This window comes from Myodes glareolus, chromosome 7 (assembly GCF_982192425.1).
Source record: "Myodes glareolus chromosome 7, mMyoGla1.1, whole genome shotgun sequence".
In the NCBI taxonomy this organism is placed as follows: domain Eukaryota; kingdom Metazoa; phylum Chordata; class Mammalia; order Rodentia; family Cricetidae; genus Myodes; species Myodes glareolus.
In genome coordinates, this window is record NC_142032.1 from 13941580 (window position 1) to 13966104 (window position 24525).

A 24525-nucleotide genomic window follows, 5' to 3' on the forward strand; every position below is an offset into this window, starting at 1 on the left:
ACAAGTCTTCCCATTTTTCACATTACTGCATTTGTGTGCGTAAGTATGGGGTAAACATGTACACATCTGTGCACATGGAGGCCAGATAAATGAATGATAAAGCATTCATTATCTTCCTCTATGGTTCTCCAACTTTTAAAGTTGTCTTATATATGTGTGTGTGTGTTTCACCTGCATGGATATATATGAACTACATGTGCAGTGACTGAAACCAGGACCCAGGTACATGGCCTGGAGCCAGAGGTTAGCACAAAACCTCCACTGGGCTATACCTGGCCTAGCTCTGGAGTGTTCACTTAGCCCCTAATCCATCCTTTGTGTTACAGAAACTTACAACAGCCCTGTGTGACTCTTGACTGAGAATTTACCATGGATACAAAGCCTATGCAAAACTTGGTTTCGAGGAAACTGGGAAAACCGTGGTACCTCATGAACCAGGTGTTCGCACCTGGAATCGTATTGTAGGAAACTTCATTTTGTTTTCAGATATGGAAATCTACTGGCTAAAGTGTAAATATAGGAAAAAAATAGAGGCCAAGAGGCAAAGGGAAAATGCTTCAGTTCACCAAGACTGAGAGGCCCCTGCATCCACAGAGGCTACGTGCCTTCTAAAGGTGTCTCTGAGTCTTCATTTCACCGACCCACGTGACCCCACACACCCACATACCCAAAGGCCATTCAAGACCCAGATAAGGGCAAGGGACATCAGCCTGCAACCTCTCAAAGGCCATTCAAGGCCCAGATGAGGCTGAGGGCTGCCGGCCTTTAACCTCTCTCCCCGTGAGCACTTTTCTCCAGCCCATGTTTCCAGGTTCTTCGAGTTTTGCAAGCTACTCTGTGAAGCCTTGAAAGTACACCTTCACCTCTCTAACTCGGAGGTATGCATTTTCTGTGTACCGCAACAGCTCTGCCACAGGCTGGAGCCTCCCTAGACACCTGAAGCGTTCGCCAGTCCCTGCAGTCTTAGCAGAGACCACAGGAACCATTCCCTCTTTCCAAGCATAGGCCCTAGGGAATAATGATTCACAGACTCTACAGTAACTTGGGTACCATGGCAACAGGGCACCACATCCGGAGCAGATGGTACCACAGACTGCCTGTCACATGGTGCCTCTTCTGGCAGACCTGGTCACCTAACCAAAGAGGCCGGCCTATGTGCACCTGGCATGGAGTGGTTAAAAAAAAAAAAAGTCCAGAGCCAGCAGACAGCAGTGCCATTATGAGATGCCAGGAGAGAGGGGGGGTTGGTCTGGATGGAGTCCAAAGCAGGAGCATGGGGAAGTCAAAACGTCACACCTGCAGTTGCCTGGCCTCTGGGACGGCTGGAATGCGGAAGGCTGGAAGAATACGCAGGAAGAACAAAGTCAAAATGATCCCAGGCTGCTAGGACACACTGGCATAGGACGGTAAGGGACAGTGTCAGTCCTCCAGAGAATGTGGCAGCAGCTTCCCGCTGAAGGCACCTGCTGGCAGATCAGCCACTTTCCACAACTCCCTGGCATCTCAGTCTCTGGTGGCACGGCACTGCCTGGTCAAGCTGATGGCTACATGGAAGCCAAGACAAACTGTCACTGCAAGGCAAGGCCAGCACACTGCAGCTAAAGCTTGGGCCAACCTGATGTGGAGATAGGAGGTCCATGGGGCAGGGTCTGTGTCTTCATCAGTGTTATCCTCCCCTCCCTGTGGTCCAGGATCTGGTACCCAAGAAGCAACAGAAGCATCTGTTGGAACCAATTGAGTGTGTGGCGCACATCCAGCAGTGACCTTTGCCTGTGACTGGGATTAGAGGGGCGGGTGTTTTGGAGACAGGATACTGGTTAATAAAGCACTATGTGAGACATCCTGAGCTCCAGTAACACCAGTGAGATTCTGACGTAGTTGGTCCAGGGTGAAAAACGGGTGTTTCATTTCCTGCTGTGGAATTTTTCCAGTCACAAGACCCTTGGGTGTCTCCCAGGCCCATGGCCAAATTTTGAACAGGAACGATACGCATGCCTTCCCATGTGGGCAGCAGTGCTTCTCTGCTAAGAGAACAGTATTTCAACATAGAGTGTGTGTGGTTGGTTTCTTTCTCTTTGTTCTTCCTCCTTCTCTTCCTCTCAGGATTTCTTCTCTCCAGAGAGACTGTTGAAGAGTAGCAAAGGCCAAAGAGCCAGGAGTCACTCTAGCTCCCAAATGCGCTTCCACATCAGAGCGGGGACGCTTTTTACAGAAGCTACGGGATTCAGACACATGACGATTAGACTATATTTTACACTTCCGTGTTTATGAAGGACCTCAAAGGAAAAAAAAGAACAGAAACACACTGACCCCCAAGACAACCCATGACGCAGAATCTGATACACTGAGAATCCTGGGCAATGCAGTGATTACCGAATGGCTGGGACACACAGCCCAAAGTCAAAAGCAGCAGGGTTGTTCTGAAAATAGAGATTCAGGAAGCCCAGGAACATGTTCTTATCAATGAGCAGGGCACAGACCGCGGGGTCCTGCTTCATGGCGGCTATCCAGAGCCTCAGCATCGGGGTGTGATTCACGCAGCTGCAAGACAGGAAAAGGAGAGGGTGGGCAAGGGGGGCATCTATCACTTTATAGAGTTGGAAGAAACAAAACCAACGGTTTGTTTGGGAACTACGGCAAGCTTAGTTACTATCCAGGAAGCCTGATCTTGGTGAGGAAAAAGGCTCACTTGGAACTGTGCGTCCAACTGTTGACTTGTGCTGGTGGCTTCGGTGAACGTGGAAAAATGCTTGTGAACTGAGGCAGGGGGATCAAGGGTCTTCAATTCACTGCTGACTGACCAACACCCTCCCACACTCACTGTCCTAGACCATTTGCAGATTCTACTTGTAGGGCTTTGGGGGAAAAAAAGAGCAGTTTTCCAAATACTTTTACAATAAATAAAACAATCACGAAACCTTGAAATACAGGTCTTTTCAAAGACGGACAGAGGAAGTCGGGTCTAGGGTTGGCAGATGATAAGCTAAGGGAAGACCGCTGGTGGATGGCAGCCATAATCTGGGGTTTGCCACTCCGCCTTGGAGGGAGCTAATATAACTTACCTGCGTGTTTAACTATCCAGTCACCTCAGGTCTGATGTGAAGAACTACTTTGCAAATGCTGGAAGTGCCCGGCATGCCTAATGCGGCTGACAGAGGTTGGAGTCAGCAGCAGTTCACACATCCGTCCCGTGTCACCGTGGAACTTTGAGGTGACAAAGCTTTAAACAGCCCTGCCACACTTTAAACATGCTTCCAAAAAAAGTGTGACGCTTTCATGATGTGTGGTTGCCCTTTGTTTATATGAAGATCATGCATGCATTGCTTTTGAAACCTTCTATTTGGGGGAGGGGGTGAGAGGGGGCTCAGGTGTGTGGCATGTGTTGTGACTCAGCAAGACCAGCAGTGCGGCCACGGAGGGAGCTACAGGCTGTTTCACCTATCTGTGAATACACAGGGGACAGTGGGCTCTGAAGCACCAGGAAGGCTTCTGCACACAGAGTCTTATCCGCAGAGATGTAGGTAACATGCAAGCCAGGACTGAGGGGGAGGAAAAACACAGGTGCATTTTGAACAAGGAAGCATGCATGAGTGGCGTCCAGTCCTGATTTCTGTTTCACAAACATTCTGAGACAGTCTACAGGGGAGTTAGTAGTGCCCAGAGCATCTCAACAAGTGGCACTCAGTGAATTTGCAATCGTATAGTAAAATGTCTTACTCAGATAGTCCATATACATCCAGCCGCTCAAACCAGGGCCAGAAGAGGTAATCAATCATGGATATACGGTCTCCACCAAAGAACGTAGTGTTCTGATATTCGAGAATCTAGAAATATACACAGAACAATAGCCAGTTAATTTATACATTCGCTGACATGATTACAGATGCCAAATAAAAATGTCAGATTAATTACAAGGAAGAAAAACTCTCTTGCCAGTGTTCTACTTTCAAGAGATGGCTTCCTCCCTCTGCCAGGGTTGCCATAGCTCTTTTAGGGCCACTGTCTTGGCCACACCCTGTTCCCTGCCTCCCTTCAACACTGAATAAACAACATGGCTCATCAGGCTGGAGAATATGGAAAGAGCAACCCAGGCAGAGGTAGCCCAGCCCTTCCCTCAGCCTGGGACAGGCTTCTCCAAGTCCTAGGCTGTTTCCAGATCATCTCAGCTTGGAGCTGGGAAGCTGGACCTTAGGCCAGCATTGCCCATTCCCCAGGGACATGAAAAGTCTGAGCCAGCTGCTAAAAACCAGCATAGAAACCCACCTTGCTGGTTGGTGTTGTGACCTCATCTCCCACGTATTCCTGGTACTAAAGGGGATGCTGCGGTCTGCACTGGTCTCTCTTTTGCCTTCTCCATGGGTTCAGAGCTAAGACAGATCAGTGCTGTTCAGTGGGTTTCCCTGCCTCCCAGCATGGTCTTCACCATACTTTCTTCTTTTATTCAAATTCTTCAAACTTCATGCTACTCAACATCCACATTCTACAATGAAATAAATACCTTTCTCAAATGGGACAACAACCTACATAGGTGGACTGTAAGGAGAGCACATCTTTGACAGACCATAGCCATTCAGCCACAAGAAAGAGCCTGCAGTTTTCCCAATCACTGAACCACGGTTTCCCAGAGAGAACAAGCTCCCAGTGAAGTCAACTGCTCACACCGACCTACGCAACATAGAACCAGCACCACACTTCTCTCTCGGCTGCTGGAGGAGGCTGCTGGGCCGGGTGAGCTGTGGGAAGAAGCTGTGCTGGTGTTCCCATCTTAGATTGGAGACCGTGCTGAGACACAGACCTCCACAAAGAGTCCAACTGTAAATTCCGGGCTGGGGTATGGCTCTGTAGGTAAAGGGCTTGCCACACAAGCCCAAGGAGGGGAATCTGGTCCTCAAAAGTCATGTAGAAAAGGCTGACACAGAGGTGCGCACGAGCACACACACACAGACACACAGACACACACATGTTCCCAGTAGAAATGAGGAGGTAGAAGCAGGTGGATCCTCCAGAGTCCCTGACAGAGAGTTAACTGAATCAGTGAGCCCCAAGCCAGTGAGAGATCCTATTTCAAAAACCTCAAAGTGGACATCACCGAGCAGAAAATCCAAAGCTACGCATGTTCGAACGTGTTTGCCCTCTTGGCTGTGGCATTGCCGTGGCTTTGCTCTCAAAAATATGCTCAGTGTGGTGACCTTTACCTCTGGCACAACGCGGAACCCAGGATGATGTATTTCCTACCTCTCACCAGCCAGAGTTCTCATCTGAAAGGGGATGGTAGCAGCTGTGGTCCCCTCAGAGTACCTCGGGGTATGGTGAGGAGGTGCGAGCCTGCGTGAACAGCCTAGCCCCTGAGGGCTCCACAGGAAGAACTTCATCCTGACCTCCCCTACCTGCCTCCCCTTCTCAGAAGGGAAGCAAACCTTGTGGTTCTAGAGCCTTCCTACTCCCCAGGGTGGCAAACAGGCTCCCTGATCATTGTCCCAGTAGGTGGCATCGAGACGCTAAGAGGATGGAACCGAGCCAAAAGCATCTGAACAATGAGACGTGACTCCACTGCTTGTTTCAGTCATGTACTAGTAAGACCTGGCTTAGAGAGTGTGGCCTTGTGGTGAGAATGGCCCCCATAGGCTCATGTCTGAATACTTGGTCCCCAGATGGCAGAACTGTTTAGGAATGACCAGGAGGTGTTGTCTTGCTGGAGATGTGTCACGGGTGGGCTTTGAGACCTCAAAGATCTCTGGCATTTCCAGTCAGCTCTCTCTGCTTTCTGTTTGCAGACTGAGATGTGGGCTCTCAGCTGCTGCCCCAGGACCATGACTGCCTGCCTGCTGCCGAGCTCCCCACCATGATGGTCGTGGACTCCTAACCCTCTGGACGGCAAACCCCAAATAAACCCCTCCAAGTTGCCTTGGCACGTTGTCACAGCAACAGAAAAGTAGCTAAGACAGGGGGAAGGCCAACGCAGAAGACGCTAAACTGCCTTGATGTTCAGAGCAGCTGAAGACCACCCCAGGCTTTCAAAGTCCAGTCGCTGCTTCCTGATCCACAGATGTGAACAAGCAGGCTTATGTTTTTGCTTCTGCAACTACAAACTGCTTCTGCCACCATGCCTTGGCTGCCATGGTTGGCAGTACCCTTAAATCATAAGCCCAAATAAGCCCTTCCTCCTAAGCTGCTTCTTGTCACTAGCGTACAGGGCAAGTCTAAAACTTCCCTCACCGTGGATTCCTTTACAGCTGCCTCCAGGTGACACAGGACACCCTGGCCTGGCCTCCCTGGAGATTTGCAGCTATCTTCAAGATCTTCAACAGCGGAGTTCCCTTCTGTGCAAATCTGGTACCTCTCAGACACAGTGTTACTCCGCTCCTAGAATGCCAGATACTGTGACAGGGAGCTCTTGCAAAGGGGGCATTTGGAGTTTGAAGCATTCAAAAGGATCTACCTTAAAATGTTCTGAGGTTGGAGAGAAGGACCAGTGGGAGAATGTACATGCCATGCAAGGGTGAGGACCCGAGACCAAATCCTAAAAACCCAGGTGAAAACAAACAGATGGACAAAGAGCCAGTTACGGCTTGATAGAGAAACAAGACCTCTGCAATCCTCGTGCTCTTTGCAGATATGAGGCTGAAACTGAGGAATCTGGGAAACTTGTGAGAAGACACCCTGACTAAACAGAGGAAAACCAACAGAGATGCTTGCCTCAAACAAGGTAGGGGTGAGACTCAACAGCAGAGACTATTCTCTGACCTCCACATGTGTGCCTGCTTACACACACACACATGCACACACACACACACCCGCACGCACACACAGTATATATATACACATACAGTGATGAATAAAAATATAAATAAGTAAAACATTTTAAAATAGCAATACAAGATTTGTTCTCTTTTCCCCACTGAAAAGGAAGACTAGAGGCGCGGTAACGAATAGCTGGTGAGTGACAGCAGCAGAGTGGGATGTTTGGTTTGCTGAAGATGTCTTATTTCCACCCAGGAACCAGGGAAGCCCTTCACCTCCTGCTAGGGAACTCTCGGGCTCCCCCTAGATCGACGTTGGAGGAATACCAGCAGGGAACACAAGTGGGAGCCGTGTGTGCTACTCCCCCTGGTGGCCATCGGTGGTGTGGCGCAGCGGCCAGGACTCCCTCTCTAAGTCAAAGAGGAGAAAAAAATCTTTAAGGCATTGAAGAAACAGGTGTTCCAGAACTGGAAGAACCTATTTCCTGCACCACGTACTATTTTGGGCCACGCAGCACCCCAATTCTGGCAACAGAAGAGCGATTTTAAAAAGCTAATCCCAGGGGCTGGAGAGACGGCTCAGTGGTTAAGAGAATTGCCTGCTCTTCCAAAGGTCCTGAGTTCAATTCCCAGCAACCACATGGTGGCTCACAACTATCTGTAATGAAGTCTGGTGCCCTCTTCTGGCCTGCAGACATACACACAGACAGAAAACTGTATACATAATAAATAAATAAATATTTTTTTTTAAAAAAAAAGCTAATCCCAGACTCCACAACTATCTGTAATGAGGTCTGGTGCCCTCTTCTGGCCTGCAGACATACACACAGACAGAAAACTATATACATAATAAATAAATATTTTTTTTTTAAAAAAAAAGCTAATCCCAGACTCCACAACTATCTGTAATGAGGTCTGGTGCCCTCTTCTGTCCTGCAGACATACACACAGACAGAAAACTGTATACATAATAAATAAATAAATATTTTTTTAAAAAAAAAAGCTAATCCCAGACTCCTTTAAACCACACATTCCAAAAAGCCCAGTATAAGATCTTCAACCCTTGCGATGGCCACCTGCTTTATACTGCTATCATTTAGACCACACCAGGAAATCCTTGGTCTCCAACCCTCTGGCAGTGCTGTGTCTCCCACTGGACACCCTGTACTTGATGGACAGGCAGAGCACCCTGCACCCAAATGCAATGGAAGAACGCCCAACAGGAAACACTGCCCCTGTGAAAGTGTTATACTTCCATATGCACGAGAGGTAAGTTGGATCAAAAGTTAAAACAACTCTGTGAGTTCGAGGCCAACCTGATCTACAAGAGCTAGTCCCAGGACAGGCTCCAAAGCTACAGAAAAACTCTGTCTCAAAACAAAACAAACAAACAAACAAAAGTTAAAACAAGAAAGAACAAAACTGCGTTTTAAATAGCCAAGTAAGCTTCAAATATGAGCAACTCCTCTTTAAATGGAATTGTACAAATTAATAAGAACAGCTAGTATGATCTTAGAGTGGAGACATACAGCATCCTTGAACAATTCTTACAAGACAGCAAGCTTAACCAAGCAGCACAAACAAATGGGCAAAAATGTCTTTTTGTTTGTAAAGAAGAAAATACAAATTAAACATTAACGTTGTGGCTGAGCATGGTAGAGCATGCCTTTAATGCCAGAACTGAAGAAGCTGAGGCAGGAGAATGAAGAGCTTGCAGTCAACCTGGGCTATACAGTGAGACCATGTCTGAAAAGAAAATGTGGAAAAGGTGGGAGGGAGAGAAGAGGCGGGAAAGAAGAGAAAGAAAAAAGTTAAGATTATGGGTGAAATTTAAACTCAATAAGCCATGGGAGCTCCTGCGTGGTGCACACACTATGTAAGCAGATACGACCCTCAGGCAAACGGTGCAGACGAGGCGTGTGGGAAACTCTGCATGGAAATGCAAATGACAGGAATACAAAGCAGGCCCACAAACATCAAGAAGCTGAACCAGAAAGTGCCTTATGGCCGTGGGAAGATGAAGGTTGCAGATGCTCATTCCCTCAGTGATGCTTCAGTCTACTCTGCATCAAATCTGATAACAGCTGGAAAAGAACCAAGCAAAGCCAGAGAACAGAGCCAATGCCTAAAGGCAAGATCACAGGGACTGTGAGGGAGAACCAAACACCACCAGGAAAAAATCTGTCCAATCTAGAAAGCTACCGCACTACCCTGGGCTAGATTTGGCAACTACCACCACAAAAAGGTTTGGAATAAGTCACTGGTAGAAAAAAGAACTCCGGATAGGTACTTCCATGCTGAACTCCACAAAGACAAGAAAAGCAGAACATGGCTCGAGTGTGATGCTGAAGTGGAAAAGTCAATACCATACACAAATAAAACTAAAATGGGTGTGCTTCTTAGATAAATGACTCAAGAAAAGCTAGGACGTTTGCCCAAAGGCGAGTTTTCCGTATGCCGAGACTACAGCATCCCAATGGTATGAAATGCATACCGGTGTTCCAAACAGCAGGAAGGAGGGCCAGCTGTTGACCTGATAATCAAAGCAGCAGACTTGGTTTATATTATAAGATTATTCAGTCTTAAGTGAATTTTTATTATTTTTAAAAGTTTTGTTGTTGCTGCTGCTTCCTGAGACAGAATCTCACTACACAGCTCAGACTAGCCTCAAATGTACACCCCACCCCCCTTATCTTTATCCTGACACGCCCAGGAAACTGGCATTTTTAAAGAAATAAAAAGATCATACAGGCCATATTTCAAAAAAAAAATCACCTGGATCTTAAGACCAAAAAAATGCAAGCCACGTTTCTTATTAGGCTACAACAAATGACAGATTTCACCTTGAAATCTTGGGCTGGGGAGATGACTCAGTGGGTGCAAACATGAGACCCTGAGTTCAAATCTCAGGACCACGCAAAGCTGGGTAGCAGAAACAGCAGAGACAGCAGCGCTCCTGCGGTGAGGGGGGAGACGTGGTATACAATGCAGGGAACAGCAAAAGACAGGCTGTGTTTCAAACAAGATGAAAGGAAAGACCAACACCTGAGGCTGTCCAGGTATCCACTGTGGCATAACCCCACCCAAACCCTCATACGCGAACATACACACACACACACATACACACACACGTACACACATAGACAGATGGATAGATAGATAGATAGATAGATAGATAGATAGATAGATAGATAGATAGATAGATAGATAGATAGACAGACAGACAGATATAAAGAGAATATCGGCTTATTTGTCCCTCAGAAAGACCACGTGTGTTCCACAGCTTTTCAGCCCACACAAAATCCTTCTTGTAAAACCCACTTGAAGTGTGTCATGATCCATACTGCTTAGTTGGGGGCTCCAAAGACACAAACACACACACACACACACACACACATACACACAATATCAGCTTATTTGTTACTCAGAAAGACCATGTGTGTTCAATAGCTTTTTAGCCCACACAAAATCTTGCTTATAAAACCAACAAGAAGGATGTGGTGATCCATGCCTTTAATCCCAGCATGAAGGAGGCAAAGTCAGACAGATTTTTGTGAGTTCAAGGTCAGCCTGGTCTATACGGTGAGTTCCATGACAGCCAGGACTACACAGCAAAACCCTGTCTCAAAAAAACAAAACAAAACAAAACAAAGCAAACAAAACAAACAAAAAAAAACAGGAGGAAAAATGTGAATTAGGGGGATTTCTGTCAGATTATTGTGGTAAGTTTTAATTTCACTAGGATCTCCTAGACTCTACTCTAGGCCCTGGAGTCTGTATATTACTGTTTGGAGAAACGGCTTTTATAGCTCATGTCCACCGGCTGTTTCAGATTCTGCTATTGTGTGTGTAGCAGCTAATGTTCTTCCTAACACTGTGGGACAAAACTCCCACCCAAACCCACTGGAAAAAAGCTGAACGTCTTTACATGCATGAGTGACAGCTGCCAGAGCCAGGGCTCTGAGGCCCTGACTAAAGACAAGTGAAAAGGGAGCCATTCAGGAGGCACTGGGGCTGGCCAGCTGGCCACACCTCTTCTCAACTGGGTTCAGAGGCAGTGCCTTAAAAGCCAGCCTTGCTGAGAGGATGTTTCACCGCTGAAACCGGCAAATGCTACAAAGTCAGGGATTTGGTTTGTCTCTTCCCCCCAACCCCATCCCCTCACCCCCGGCCCAGGGACTGTTGTGACATACTCATCTGCAACCTGCTGATACATTCCCATCTTTCTGTTAACACCCCTAGCTAGGAAGACTATGCCCAGGGTCCAGTGCTGTGGGCATAGCACTCTCCTGAGTTCTGCCTCCACATCTCTGCTCTGCAGCGCCATGACACAGTGCATTGGATCTTCTGTCCAAGTCCCAGCCGCTTATGTTTACTGGTTACAAACATGGAAACCAACCTCACCAGCCCCTCCACCAAAGTTCATCGTGTCTTAGTCCTTTGAAACCTCTCCAATCCTGTCCTCCGTCCTCCCATTAGTGAGCAAAGAAGGGAGGAACCATCATACCCCTGCCTGGAAGTCTGCAGTTACTCCACATCGAGTTTAGGGATCAAGTGGAAATTCCTTGTCCAAGGGAAAAGCTTCTGACTGTGGTACCCTGATTCTCTGCTGTCTCACACACACACATTCTCTCTCTCTTTTGCACATGTCTGAGCCTAGCACTCTGCTCTCTCTCCCTCTCCCCCCTCTTTCTCTTTCATACACATACCAGCCCTCTCTCTTCTGTATGTCTCCAGCCTAGCAGCACTCTGCTTGCTCTCTCTCTCTCTCTCTCTCTCTCTCTCTCTCTCTCTCTCTTTCACACACGCACACACACACACCCCAGCTCTCTCTCTCTTGCACGTATCTCAGCCTAGCACTTTTCTCTCTCTCTCTCTTTCTCTCTCTTTCTCTCTCTCTCTCTCTGACACACACGCACGCGCGCACACACACACACACACACACACACACACACACACACACGAGCTCTCTTTCTTCCATATGTCTCCAGCCTGGCACTCTGCATAGTTGCTTCAAAATGAGCCTAACGGTTGGTCTCCATTTCTGTCCTAGCCCCTGGACGTTTTTCTTTGCATTCCTGGTTAGCTTACAGGTTTCCTGATTTGCAAAGCACTAGAGTGACTATGGCCTGGGCAGGAGGTTGCGAGGAGTAAGGCGGTCTACGCAAAGCACCGCATCACAGTGTGGGCACAGGATACTGGCTTAGCTGTCCCGAGAGAGCCCCAACTGAAGAGAAGAGCCATGCTTGCATCCTGACTTCATAGACCCCATGTAGGAGAGCAGCAGAACAGCCAACATGCACTTTTAGTGATCCCTGAATACAGGACTTTGTCTTCAGCTCCTTAATCTTAATCTGACCCAGTATTTACGTATCATGAGAAAGGAACCAGACAGGATGGAATTATGGAATTGGTTCAGATGATATTGATTGAAAGGAGAGAGAGAGACAGAGAGACAGAGAGACAGAGAGACAGAGAGAGACAGAGAGAGACATTAGCTGGGTATGATGACACACTTTCAATTCCAGCACTTGGAAGGCAAAGACAGGCAGATCTCTGTGAATCCAAGGGCTACATAGTGAGAGACCCTGTCTCAAAAACAAGAAACAAAAACAACCGCCACCAAACATAGTGAAATTAATAACTCTACTCAGAGAGGTTTCGGCTGCTTCTTTTCGAGCAGTGTTGCCTCTTCTTGGGCAAAGACTCTCTTATTAGATGGCTTTTACAACTCTGTGCTTAAAGGCAGTATTGGTGAAGCAGTTCTAGAACCATCCCCAGATTCTTCTTGCCCAAGGCTCCAGAGTCCAGCAAAGCCACACCTAAAGTCATGACCCCACCATCCACTGCCGCCGAGGGGTTGTTGGAGTCTGAGGCCTCAGGACACAAGTGTATATTTCTTACTATGCTCTTCCAAATCACTGCAACTGTACATCTGCAATACAGGAAACATGAGCGTGTGTGAACTTAATCTGTATCTAGCCAATAGAGTCAAATGGAAGAATATTAATAGCAAGCCATCTTGTAAAGGGATAAAGACAGCAGTTCTCTGGCTGTCAACAGGGGAGCAGCCTCACCCATGAAAAGCATTCATTTTGGTTCCTAGACTAAAGAAAAAGAAAGTCGAGACCCACAGCACACTCAGAGTCGGGTGGATGGTAGGAAGCTCCATTACGGCCCTGGTACAGCAGACTGCTCCCTGTCCATCCACTAACCTTCCATTTCTAAAACACACAAACTGATTTTATTTGGGGAATCTCAGCTAAAAGATACCCCCCCACACACCTCAGCCTCCTCTGCTGATAGCCACGACCCAACAACTAAATTCTGGTCACTGAGGTGGAAGCAGTCACTGGACTTCTGGGCAGGTCCTTTAAGAGGGCCCGGCCATTTGACACTTTTCTCTTCCATTCTCTTTGCTAGAGTCTGAGGGGACAGTGATGCCAGAAGATCCGACAGCCATCTTCTTTTTAAGGACGAAAACCTTGCACTAAATGTGACAGAACAGAAGGATGAACCTCAGTCCCCTGCTAACTTCATGAGGAAACATGGAAGCAGTCCTGGACTCCCTCTGGCTTTGTAATGTGAGGGAATAAACCGTCATTAGACAAGCGTTCAGCAGTTAGGTCCCACACAGCTGTTGACCAACACCTCAGCCCCTTCAGCAGAAACCATGCAGAGAATCTCAGTGAACGCCACAACGCCGGGAAAGGACAAAAGCATTGCTCATCCTTGACAACTTTGCAAGAAGCACTCCAAAGCAGGTGAGGGATGCAAGCATTCACAGGTGACACTCAGATGACCAGAAAGGGACCGCGTCAACGCTTGGCAGAAAGTCTGCAATCAGGTGATGGCAGGTGTCTAGATTAGAGACAGTACACAGAGTTCGGCCCGTCGCCTCTGAAGGGACAGACACTCCATACCTCTTCCAGGTTGCAGAACTCCTGACGGAGGGCAGTCTTCAGGTCTGCACAGTCTCTCCCGCATCTCAGCGCTACTAGACATTCCTTGGTTAAGTGTGGGACCTAGACAGGGGACACAGGTTCTTAGTGGAGGTGTTTATGAAAACTGCCCCACTCCGACCCAAAGGCAGTGAAGCGTCCCACCTCCAGCACAGGAGGACTTGGCCACATGCCGATGTCCCCTGTCCCTGGCGAGGGGTTCTGGGGTATCTCTGTGCTCCCAGGGACCACTTCTCACAGCAGCTGCTCAGGCTAAGAACTTTCACAGGGTTCTCAGTGCCCCCTGCTTGATCAGTTAGTCCCATGCTGTACGCTCTTAGCGGGGACACTTAACCTCTTTAAGCCTCAGTGTTCCTATCTGAAAAATGGTTCCAGTAGCAATACTCCCCTCCCAGGGCAGTCAAGGGAGGGAATCAGTAGTTAGAGAAGATTTGGAACATCCTGAGTGTTCAATATATGTCATTAATTAATAACATAATTAATGCTATTAATAACATTGAGTTCCTGAACTTTTTTTTGTGTGTGTGTGTAGGTCAGATGTCAACACTGTGTGTCTTCCTCACTCACTCTGCATCTTATTTTTAAAACATTTATTTATTCATATTCTTATTTATTTACTGTGCTCATGTGTGTTCGTGTGTATGTGTGGGCATGCACACATGCATGCCCACACATATGCATGCACACATGTGGCACAATGCACAAGTGCCGACAAATGCGTGTGGAGCTCTGAGGACAACCTGCGGCTGTCAGTTCTCTCCTCCCACCACATGGGTCCAGGGGATCGAACCTGAGCCATCAGACTGGGTGGTTAACTTGCTGAGACAGAATTTCTCAGTGAACTTGGAGCTTGCAGATTTGGGGAGACTAGCTGGCCAGCAAGTCCCAGGGATCCTCCTGTGTCATCCAGTCCACCCCAGCAAGCACTTCACACCGAGCCCACTCCTTAGCCCTCACCGAGTCGTTTTCCTTTCTTTTTGAAGGGAAATGTCTTAACTTTGCTGTCGCTTTCTCTCTCATTACCAACAACTGTACCCAGGGCACATGCTTCTGAGAGGGCTGTCACTCTTCGGGCACAGCGTCACTCCAACATTTTGTACCTGGAGCTTGAGAAATGCTCCTTTTACCAGTCTCAGCTGTCTCAACACTTCCATTTCTAGTCGCGTGAATCTCTACCTTCCACTCTGAATGCCAGTGGCCACACCTGACTCTAATCCCACGTGAGTTCTTCTTCAAAGCCTCACAAGGTTAAAATGAAACTGTGTCATGATTGATTTTTAGAACGGATTGAAGTTGTGGAAACACATACTAAGTAAAAATCAAGCCTATGAGGCTATTCGCAATCGTGTGTATCTTATAGAATAGCTCCTCTACACAATTGTGTGTACCTTACAGAATAGCTCCTCTACGCAATTGTGTGTACCTTACAGAATAGCTCCTCTTGGCTATTGTGTGTACCTTACAGAATAGCTCCTCTTTCCAATTGTATATACCTTACAGAATAGCTCCTCTACGCAATTGTGTGTACCTTACAGAATAGCTCCTCTTGGCTATTGTGTGTACCTTACAGAATAACTCCTCTACACAATTGTGTGTACCTTACAGAATAGCTCCCCTTCGCAATTGTGTATACCTTACAGAATAGCTCCTCTACGAAATTGTGTGTACCTTACAGAATAGCTCCCCTTTGCAATTGTGTGTACCTTACAGAATAGCTCCTCTTCGCAATTGTGTGTACCTTACAGAATAGTTCCCCTACGCAATTGTGTGTACCTTACAGAATAGCTCCCCTTCGCAATTGTGTATACCTTACAGAATAACTCCTCTACACAATTGTGTGTACCTTACAGAATAGCTCCCCTTCGCAATTGTGTGTACCTTACAGAATAGCTCCCCTTCGCAATTGTGTATACCTTACAGAATAACTCCTCTACGCAATTGTGTGTACCTTACAAAATAGCTCCAGTAACATCTTCTGGCGAGCTCGTTCATAAGGGTCATATGGAAACAGCTTCCTTCCTGGATAGATGTCATCCAGGTACTCGCAAGCGATGACGGATTCATAGATAAGTTGACACTGGCTGTTCTCCAGGACAGGAATCTGGCCAAAAGGATGTTTTGTATAGTACCACTCAGGTTTGTTTTTCAGGTTAATGTTGATAACTTCGTGCCTTGAAAAAAAAAAACAAAAGAAAGACAGGCTAGAAATGAGAAGCATACAGGAAGACAGGCTGGAAATGAGAAGCATACAGGAAGACAGTTCACCTCAAACACAGACAGCTGTACCATGCGTGCTGAGAGCTGTCTGACACGGGAACTTTGTTTGTGTTCGTCTCTGCACTGGTGTCTTCTATGGCTTCTCTTTTCCTGGGATTGAATCTCAAGCCCAATAGCATCTCCTAAGAAGTGGCTGAGGCAAGGTGAGAGCCAGGCTGACTGACTCCATATGCACTCAGCCACAGCGCTGGGAGATGGAAGCCAGCAAGCACAAGTCCAAGAGGACATGGTGGCTCAGGTCTGCAACCCCAGGACCCAGGAGACAGAGGAAGCAGGACTGTAAGTCGGAGAGCAATCTAGGCTACATTTGAGGCCCTGTCTCAAAAGCAAAACAACCACAGAAACACAACTGTGTTATTTACAGGTCATACTAGACACTGGTGAGTGCTAACAGTGAAGGTCACACACCCCACAACAAGCTGTATGCTCAAGCTGAGATCCTAACTAATGCCTTCCCCTCTTGGTGCTCAGCGTCCACAGGTCCCATCTCTTGACATCGCTGTGGCGATCAAAGCAGGGATCGTGTGTAGTGTTTGGGAGAGTACCTAGCATATTAATTAGCACGCAATCACTTTTCAATCCTCCCCTACTCATTATTATTATTGGAGGTTCAAAACCAGGAGGTCACTAGAGGCACAAACACACGTTTAAGAAGATTTAAACACACACACACACACACACACACATACACACGCACACACACACACACACACACACACACACACACACACAAATGGTGACATTCTTCCAAATGGTAGTTCTCAACAAGATTATTTTACCTCTCCTCCAAGCAAGTAATGAACATCAATATCCGGGGACACTTTGGTTTTTACCAGAGGAGTGGGGTACCATCCTAATGGGTAAAGGTGGGGATCCTGACAAACAACCGGGGATACACAGGATAACCCCCTTTTCTCTCCCCAGCAAAGACTCATCTGGTCCCAAATGCCAGTCAGTGATGCTAAGATTGAGAAATTCCACTCTGTTAAACCAGTTATGGGTCTGGGCATGTAGTTTAGTTGGTAAAGTGCTTGTCCAGCTAAGGAAGCCCTGGATTCTGTCCCCAGTATCACACAAGCCAGGCATGGTGGCACACTGCTGTAATTCCAACTCTGTGGAGGAAGAGCTAGAAGGATCAAAAGTTCAAAGTCATCCTCAGATACAAACTGAGTTTGTGGTCATCCTGAGCTACATAAAACCCTGTCTCAGAGCAAACAACAATATCCCATAACTATTTTAATCAGTTCCTAAGCTGCCAGTTTATCCCCAAATGAGCAACACATTACATTGCTCTGATTTTTCTAAAAGCAAATAAAAACAACAGGTAACCATAGGGCTAAGGAGATTCGAGTCAGCAGGAATACTCTGGGGATGTATATTATACATAAGCATCTATGCAGAGTTAACTAAGTTATTTAAATTTTTCATTTAAAATATCTCCATATGGGTCTCTCTATTCACTGACACGAACTGAAAGTCTGACGCCAACCCCTATGATGGACATTCCGAGCCCTGAGCCAGAAGCTGAAGTAACATTTGAGTTTTGTGTGTTAGACAGGGTCTTATGTGACCAAGGCTGATCTGGAACTTGGTATGTAAACAAGAGCAGTCTTGAACTTCTGATCCTGCTGTCTCAACCTCCCAAGTTCTGAGGTCACAGGGAAGTTCCTCCATGCTTGGTTTCAGGTGGTGACTGGGTGTGTGAACCTGTGCCTTGTGCATACAGAGCAAGCACTCCTAGCAGGTCAGCTCCATCCCCAACAAACACTTTCTGAACACCTACTGAGTGCCAGGCTCTCTTCTAGAACCCCGATGAGGCAGACCCTACTCTCTCCAACTCTTTTTCTGTATGGTTGTCATGGGGGGAGGTGGTAGAAAGACAGAATGAACTAGGAAATGTTGGATGTAGTTAAGCATGAAGAAACAGAACAGAGTTACCCCCAAGCTGCTTGGGGCAGAGGTAGGGCTACCTGGGTGCATTTAGGAGAGGCTTCAGTGAGCTTGGCCGTACCCTTCCTAAACCAAGGGTGGATGAGTGGAGACCAGTTCACCGACAGCATCATTCGGTGTAGGCTGCCATGTCTGATGGTTCTTGAAAATCTGATTTGGATGAGAACTCAGGATTTCCGGAAAGCCTACACAAAATCAGCCCTTGGAGTCACTCAGCCTCAGAAGAAACGGAAGAGAAGCCCTTCAAAGAGCCTCAGACTTGAACTATTCCCCTGGAGATGAGAGGTGAGGGTGTGCTCAGGGATGCCTTACCTGATGCCTTTGGCCTTGAGGACCAGGCGTGCCCTGTGAGAGTAGGGGCAGAACCTCATGCTGTAGATGCGGATCACGCCCTCTGGGACTGGTCCTGGGGGACAGCTGCCTGCAGGGCGGGGCAGGGGTGAGAAGGTGGAGAATCTGTTAGCCCTGTGGGGAGGGGCCTTGCTCACCCCATGGATGTTCTTGGAGGACTCTGTTCTGAGCCTCCACTCAGAGGAACAGTTGCACATACAGTTTGTCCAAGTCTGTCCTCTGGTTTACAGGCCAAGGCTCAGTTACCCCTCTCCAGAGAGAGCAGCCCCATCACGCCTCTCCCCCATCCCAAGGGTCCAAGTCTTGAAGGTTTACCTCTCCCCAAGCTTCTGGAGGCATCCCCAGACATCAGTCTCCGGGTCTGCACAGTGCCCCAAAGCTCACAGTCGCCGCCTTGTGGCCCTCTGCTGCTGGAGTTTCCAGATACAACTGGGCTCCCTCCAGACCCAAACTGACTTTCTCAGCAGTGGTCAGCACTCTGGTGGAGGACAGAGAAAGTGAGTTGGGACCCCCTAGGATAATCTAGCCCTCCCCAAGACACCTCCCCAGATATGGAAGCCCATAAATGGGCGAGGGAAACAATAAGTACCCCAGAAAACACCTCTTGCTTCAGACACATAGGGAAAGCGTTTGGTGGGCCCTCACCCAGAGGAAGAAGCCTGGACATTTAAATCCCAACGTGGATTTCATAGGAATCGGAAACAAATTGATCAGGCTAATACTACCTTTTCCTTTCTCTTACAAATCCTCGTCCTAAGCAGATAGTTGACCACACCTGCATAACGTGTTCAGCGGACTTTCTTTTTGAAAAAGGCCAAACTTTCTCATGGTTCAGCAAATAGAACGGAACACTTGGGACATGATGAGACTCTGCACCACGCAGGAAGTGAATTATTTCATTTGCTGAACCATGAGAAAGTTTGAGCTTCAAGTCCACACCGCTCTCCCCGCTCTCGCCTCTTCCTGATATTCCATTTGTGAGAATTCTTCCCAAGTTCTGAAAAACTGGCAGTGAGGAGGAACAAGACTCCTGGAGCCAAGGACTGTTTCTGAGTCCTCCTCCAGCCCGACTTTCTGACAGAAGTCCTTTAGTGTCCAAGGACAAAAAGCTCAGCAGCACAGCACCCATCTACGTGAGGTCGAGGAGGCAGCTGGCCTTGATGCTGACACTGGTAAGCTGAAACCCTGAATGCCAGTAAGTGAAAAAAAGAATTCCTTTAACTTTCCAGGCCTGAGACAGAGTGGAGATTGCTTGCAAACACACTTTATGGCATGAAAGGAAGGACAGAAAAGCATCAGGTGTCTCATTTACACTCAGTTATTTCTGATTTACTTCATTTCCTAAACTTCTGTGTTGTGTGCTCAACACTGCTCCTCCTTTTCAAAAGTGCCCCAGAAGAATGACATTATTTGTTCAAAGTGAACAATTAGCAGAGTTAAAGGATTTTAAAAGTCCAATGATTTTCAAAGGCCCATTGTCCTGGGCTGCAACAGCAGAGAGTTGATCTCCAGAAAAACCAACAGCACATATGGACAGCTTCATTGCTAAATCTAATTTTTCACTAACATAACAGAGTCTTATCATAGCACTTATAGGACAGACGGTTCTGGGCCTTTGGAATTCTCACCACTCCTGAATGTCTTGGCTGATATCAATTTTTTTCTATAAAATAAAAATCTTTGTAATCTTCAGCACTAATTCAACCACAGCTTTAGTCAAGAATTCAGTGATTCTATGGGAGTTAAGCCTAAATGCCAATGTGTCAGTGATAGTTCCTATATTAGGGACTAGTAGGAGCATTTGGGTCAATGCTTGGAAGAGCACAGGTGCCCCCAGAAACCTGGCATCGGCTAAAGCAGACCCGTTCTTGCTTTGCTGACTCTTCCACTTTGGCCGATGCAGACACAGGTAACTGCTTCCCTGGAACTCACTTTGATGGAGGACCAGCTTTATGATAAACACAAATAAGAAACATAACAGCAGACTAATGCACCAGCCCAGGACAGAGGAGTGTCTGTTAGCATACCAAAGCAGATGCTGGCCACCAGGTTCTCCCAGCATCCTTCAGTCCCTATCTGTTACAGGATCCTTCTGGCTGGCACCCCTTGCCCCCCACCCTAAAGTTCTCTAGCCCAGGACTCTCCTGTCTCCCTGCCCCAACCCTCCTCACATGGCCCCGACTCAGTCTGCCAGTTATATTCACTCTGGACTTTCCAGATGTTTCTACTGCATTCTTCCTTACATCTATATAAAAACCTCAGCCGAGTAGTGGTGGCGCACGTCTTTAATCCCAGCACTCAGGGGCAGAGGCAGGTGGATCTCTGTGAGTTTAACGCCAGCCTGGTCTAGGAGAGCTAGCTCCAGGATAGGCCCCCAAAGCTACAAAGAGACCCTGTCTCAAAAAAATAAAAAAGCAAAACAAGAAAGAAAGAGAAAAAAATAAATAAATAACCCTCAACCCAATAGCCTCAATAAAAGGAGCTATCATATCCTTTTATTTCTTTTTTTTTTCGTTCATATTTCACATAAACATAGCAGGTAACTGAGAAAAACACATCCAGATTCTAAAAGGGAAGGCATAAGAGAAAAGCAGAATTTCAAAATCAAAATGAATTATTGTTGACCTGTTTGGTGCTTTCTTAGTTCACTTAAGCCCTAAATTGGTCCTGGAAGTGTCCTGAAGGACTTATTCTTCCATTCAAAAGATGAGTGAATGGGGGCCTAACAAGATTAAGCACTTGTTAAATGTCCCACAACTGGTAAATGTAGGAGAGAAGAATTTTCACTCTGGGGACAACACTGTCACCCAGTAGCTTAGTCGGTACCAGATGCAATAGAATGGACAATCAGAAAACTTCTCCCCATGGAGTGAAGACTGAAGGCTTTTCAGGTCTCAGCTGCTCAATTCTTGTAGCGTGAAAGCAGCCATAGGAAGTATATGAATGAACGGGCATGGCTGTGCACCACTAAATCCACACTCAGGTTCACTGTGCTTGATATATGTTTTAACAGCCTCTAACTTTTAGAGCTGCTTTAGGCCCCCAACAGCACAAGACATAGAAGTATCTAACGTTCTCCCCAGCTCCAACACAGCCTCCTATATTATTAACATCCCAGTCAGAGTGGTGCCTTCATTACGATAGATGTACAAATGTTGACACATCACTCCAAACACACAAATCATAAACCATTCACTCAGAGTGGTTCATGTTGGTATGATTTCTACATCACAAGTTATGGTTTATATTTGATACCTTTAGCTGCTTAAAACAGTATTGTTGGAAAGCATTTTTAGCTCTTTCAGTTGCACAAAATTACAACAGCTGGCCCAAGTAAGCCTGGTGGTTTTAATTTGGGCATTCATAGTTTATGTTGGAATGGCTGAGCTAACAATGTTCAGAATGGGAATTCCATTTGCAAACTAAAATGTTCTAGTATGCCAGAAGAAACTGCATTTCCAATTTTTCCCCTCATGATTCTCTCCTTCTAAAGGAAACTAAATCTATGAGCTGGAAATGTCACTGGTTAAAGGTTTGCCTAAGGAAGCTGTTGGGTTGCATGCTATAATCCTAGAATTTGGAGTCTGAGGCAAGAGGACCATGAATTTGAGGCCAACCAGGTCTACATAGTGACCCTGTCTCAAAAACAAAAAAGAAAAAATAAGGAGGATTAGGATAGGGATGAGAAGGAGAAGGAGGAGGAGGAGGAGGAGAAGAGGAAGAGGAAGAGGAAGAGGAAGAGGAAGAGGAAGAGGAAGAAGAAGAAGAAGAAGAAGAAGAAGAAGAAGAAGAAGAAGAAGAAGAAGAAGAAGAAGAAGAAGAAGAAGAAGAAGAAAGCTTGTTTATGGAAGGTCAACTTTTGAGATGTAGGTCTATTTAGAGTAGTTAGGACAGAGGTGAGAAGCAGCATTCTTCATCTATGGGAAGCAGGTTTCTCAAAACAGGCATCTGGAGCTACCTAGGTAGTGAGACCTGATTTCTGGCACTTGGGTAAATAAATCCCACGCCCCTTAGACCTCCACTTGCCATGTTTAAGATGACGACATTAACGTTATGTACATGATGGTTTGGGTATGGAATGAAGTCATGCAAACCTCATCAGTAGAATTTTAGCTCAGTGTACCTCAAAATTAAAGAGAAATACTAATGAATAAAAATACATTTTAGCAGCACAGCCCCTTCCCATTTTGCATCCATAAAGAAGACACACATTGTAGTTGAGCTGTCGGGCGTATCAGAATGAGACTCCAGCTCACAACACTCATTTCACCGGTTCACAGTTTAATGTTGGCTGAAAGTGTTGCATGCTGCAGGCGACATTTCAATAATGTGACTTTTAATCTCACCAAAGATCACAACAGTTTTCCCAGAAGGGTTTTAATCATGACCTTTAAGCTTGCTCTCCACTTCCTCTTAAAGATTCAGTAGGTAACTCCTGAATGCTTTTTGTAAATGTTTCCTCTGTGCTATTTCATGCTTGCTTCTCTATTATATTGACTAACTCAAGCACAAAAAAAAAATGTAATAAGGTCATAGAAACCTATTCAAAAAAAAGTTTCCAGGTATCTGAAATATAATCATATCCAATGTGTGTGTGTGTGTGTGTGTGTGTGTGTGTGTGTGTGTGTGTGTGTGTGAAGGTGCATATGGACACATGTAAACATGTATGGGGAGGTCAGGAGTCTTGAGTCAAGATCTCGCAGGGTCTCACACCTGGAACTTGCTGATTTGGTTGAGCTTGTGGCCTGAAAGCCCCAGAGATCCACCTCTGTCTCCCGAGGACTGGGTTACAATACACCTGACCTTGTACCTGGGTTCTGGGGCTGGAGATCAGGTTCTTATATTTTCTCAACAAGCACTTTGTCTACTGAGCCATCTCCCCCGCCATAGAGCCGCTTTTGTGAAACTACAGGAATCTTTGATCATAATGATCAATGACTTATGTGTTTTCAGAATGGAAATAACTTCTTCACTCTATTTCAGTTTGTTTTGAGGAATGAGTTTTGAGAAATGAGTTTTTCTTCTCTCTCTCTCTCTCTCTCTCTCTCTCTCTCTCTCTCTCTCTGTGGGGGGGTGTTTTGTTTTGTTTCATTGGGTATTTTATTTTTTCAAGACAGGGTCTCACTATGTAGCTCTGGCTGTTTTGGAGCTCAACTTGTAGACCAGGGTGGCCTCAAACTTACAGAGATGCAACTGCCTCTGCCTCCAGAGTGCTGGAATTAAAGGCTTGCACCATATGCCCAGTTTTATTTTTTTTTAAAGTCATTTCAGTCTCTAATACTTGCAGGAACTATATTTTGGTATATTTTTTGGTATTAACTGTTCTATTTACTATTATTTGACTTTCATAGCCTTTAAAAGACAGGCAGTCCCTGAAATGAAATTCCCCTGCCTGCTTGTGACCTCATCAGAAAACACAAATCCACTAATGCCAAGCAGAGGCCAGGAATTCTTGACTGTGGGATGCTACTTGCCAGTCTTCATCCAAACCAGAAAATAAAAACAATTTAATTTTGATTACAAGTATCTGGCTTAAAGACCCCTTCTTTGTTATTAGATTATTGACTTTTGTTGTTGTTTTGCTTCTTTGTTTTTGTTTTTAGAGACTGGAACTTGCTGTTCCTACACAGGGTTTCTCTGTGTAGCCCTGGCTGTCCTGGAACTCGCTCTGTAGACCAAACTGGCCTCGAATTTACAGAGATCCACTAGTTTCTGCCTTCTGAGTGCTGGGATTAAAGGTGTGCGCCACCACCGCCCACCTTTTTTTATTCTTTACCCTAGTGCTATGTTACCTTAGCACTTTTTTTCCTTTTTAGTGTGGCAATTTAAGAAAATACAACACCAACTATGGTTAGATACTTGGGCTTTCTTTTAAAAAGAAAGTGAAAAAGTTAGCAAGCCTTTTCTGAGAACCAAAATTTGAGTAGTTCCCAAAGTTCAGAATCGACCTCAATATGCGCTTCTCTTCCAACACAAGTGGCAGTGGCAGAAGAGACACCCCCGAATAATCTTCCAATGGTTACCTCTCTAACCCGGAGTTGGGCGGCCCGGCGACAGTCGTAAGGGCCGACCCGCCCCTTCGCAAGGCTCTGCTCCGCAATTGGTCGCCGATTCCTGACGACCAATACCCTCCAGCCAATACCCGACGAGTTTGGAAGAGCCAGCCAATAGACGGTCGCGTTACCGCAGCTAGCTAGAGAAATGGCGGTCGGGCCAGAAGTCTAGGGCTACAGGAAGAGGAGGTC

The 24525-nt window shown here is 46.4% G+C and overlaps 1 protein-coding gene across 1 annotated transcript; it reads right to left on the reverse strand.

The window, feature by feature from the left end:
* Positions 1-2245: 2245 nt before the first annotated feature.
* Positions 2246-24489, reverse strand: LOC125393513 (glutathione S-transferase omega-2). Its single transcript, XM_087907816.1, has 7 exons — positions 24304-24489; positions 18596-18758; positions 18242-18350; positions 15651-15873; positions 13664-13765; positions 3718-3824; positions 2246-2541 (listed from the first exon to the last, which is right to left on the reverse strand). Exons 2-7 carry the CDS (start codon positions 18627-18629, stop codon positions 2370-2372), a joined length of 747 nt encoding a protein of 248 aa, XP_087763942.1. The 5' UTR covers positions 18630-18758; positions 24304-24489; the 3' UTR covers positions 2246-2369.
* Positions 24490-24525: the final 36 nt, after the last annotated feature.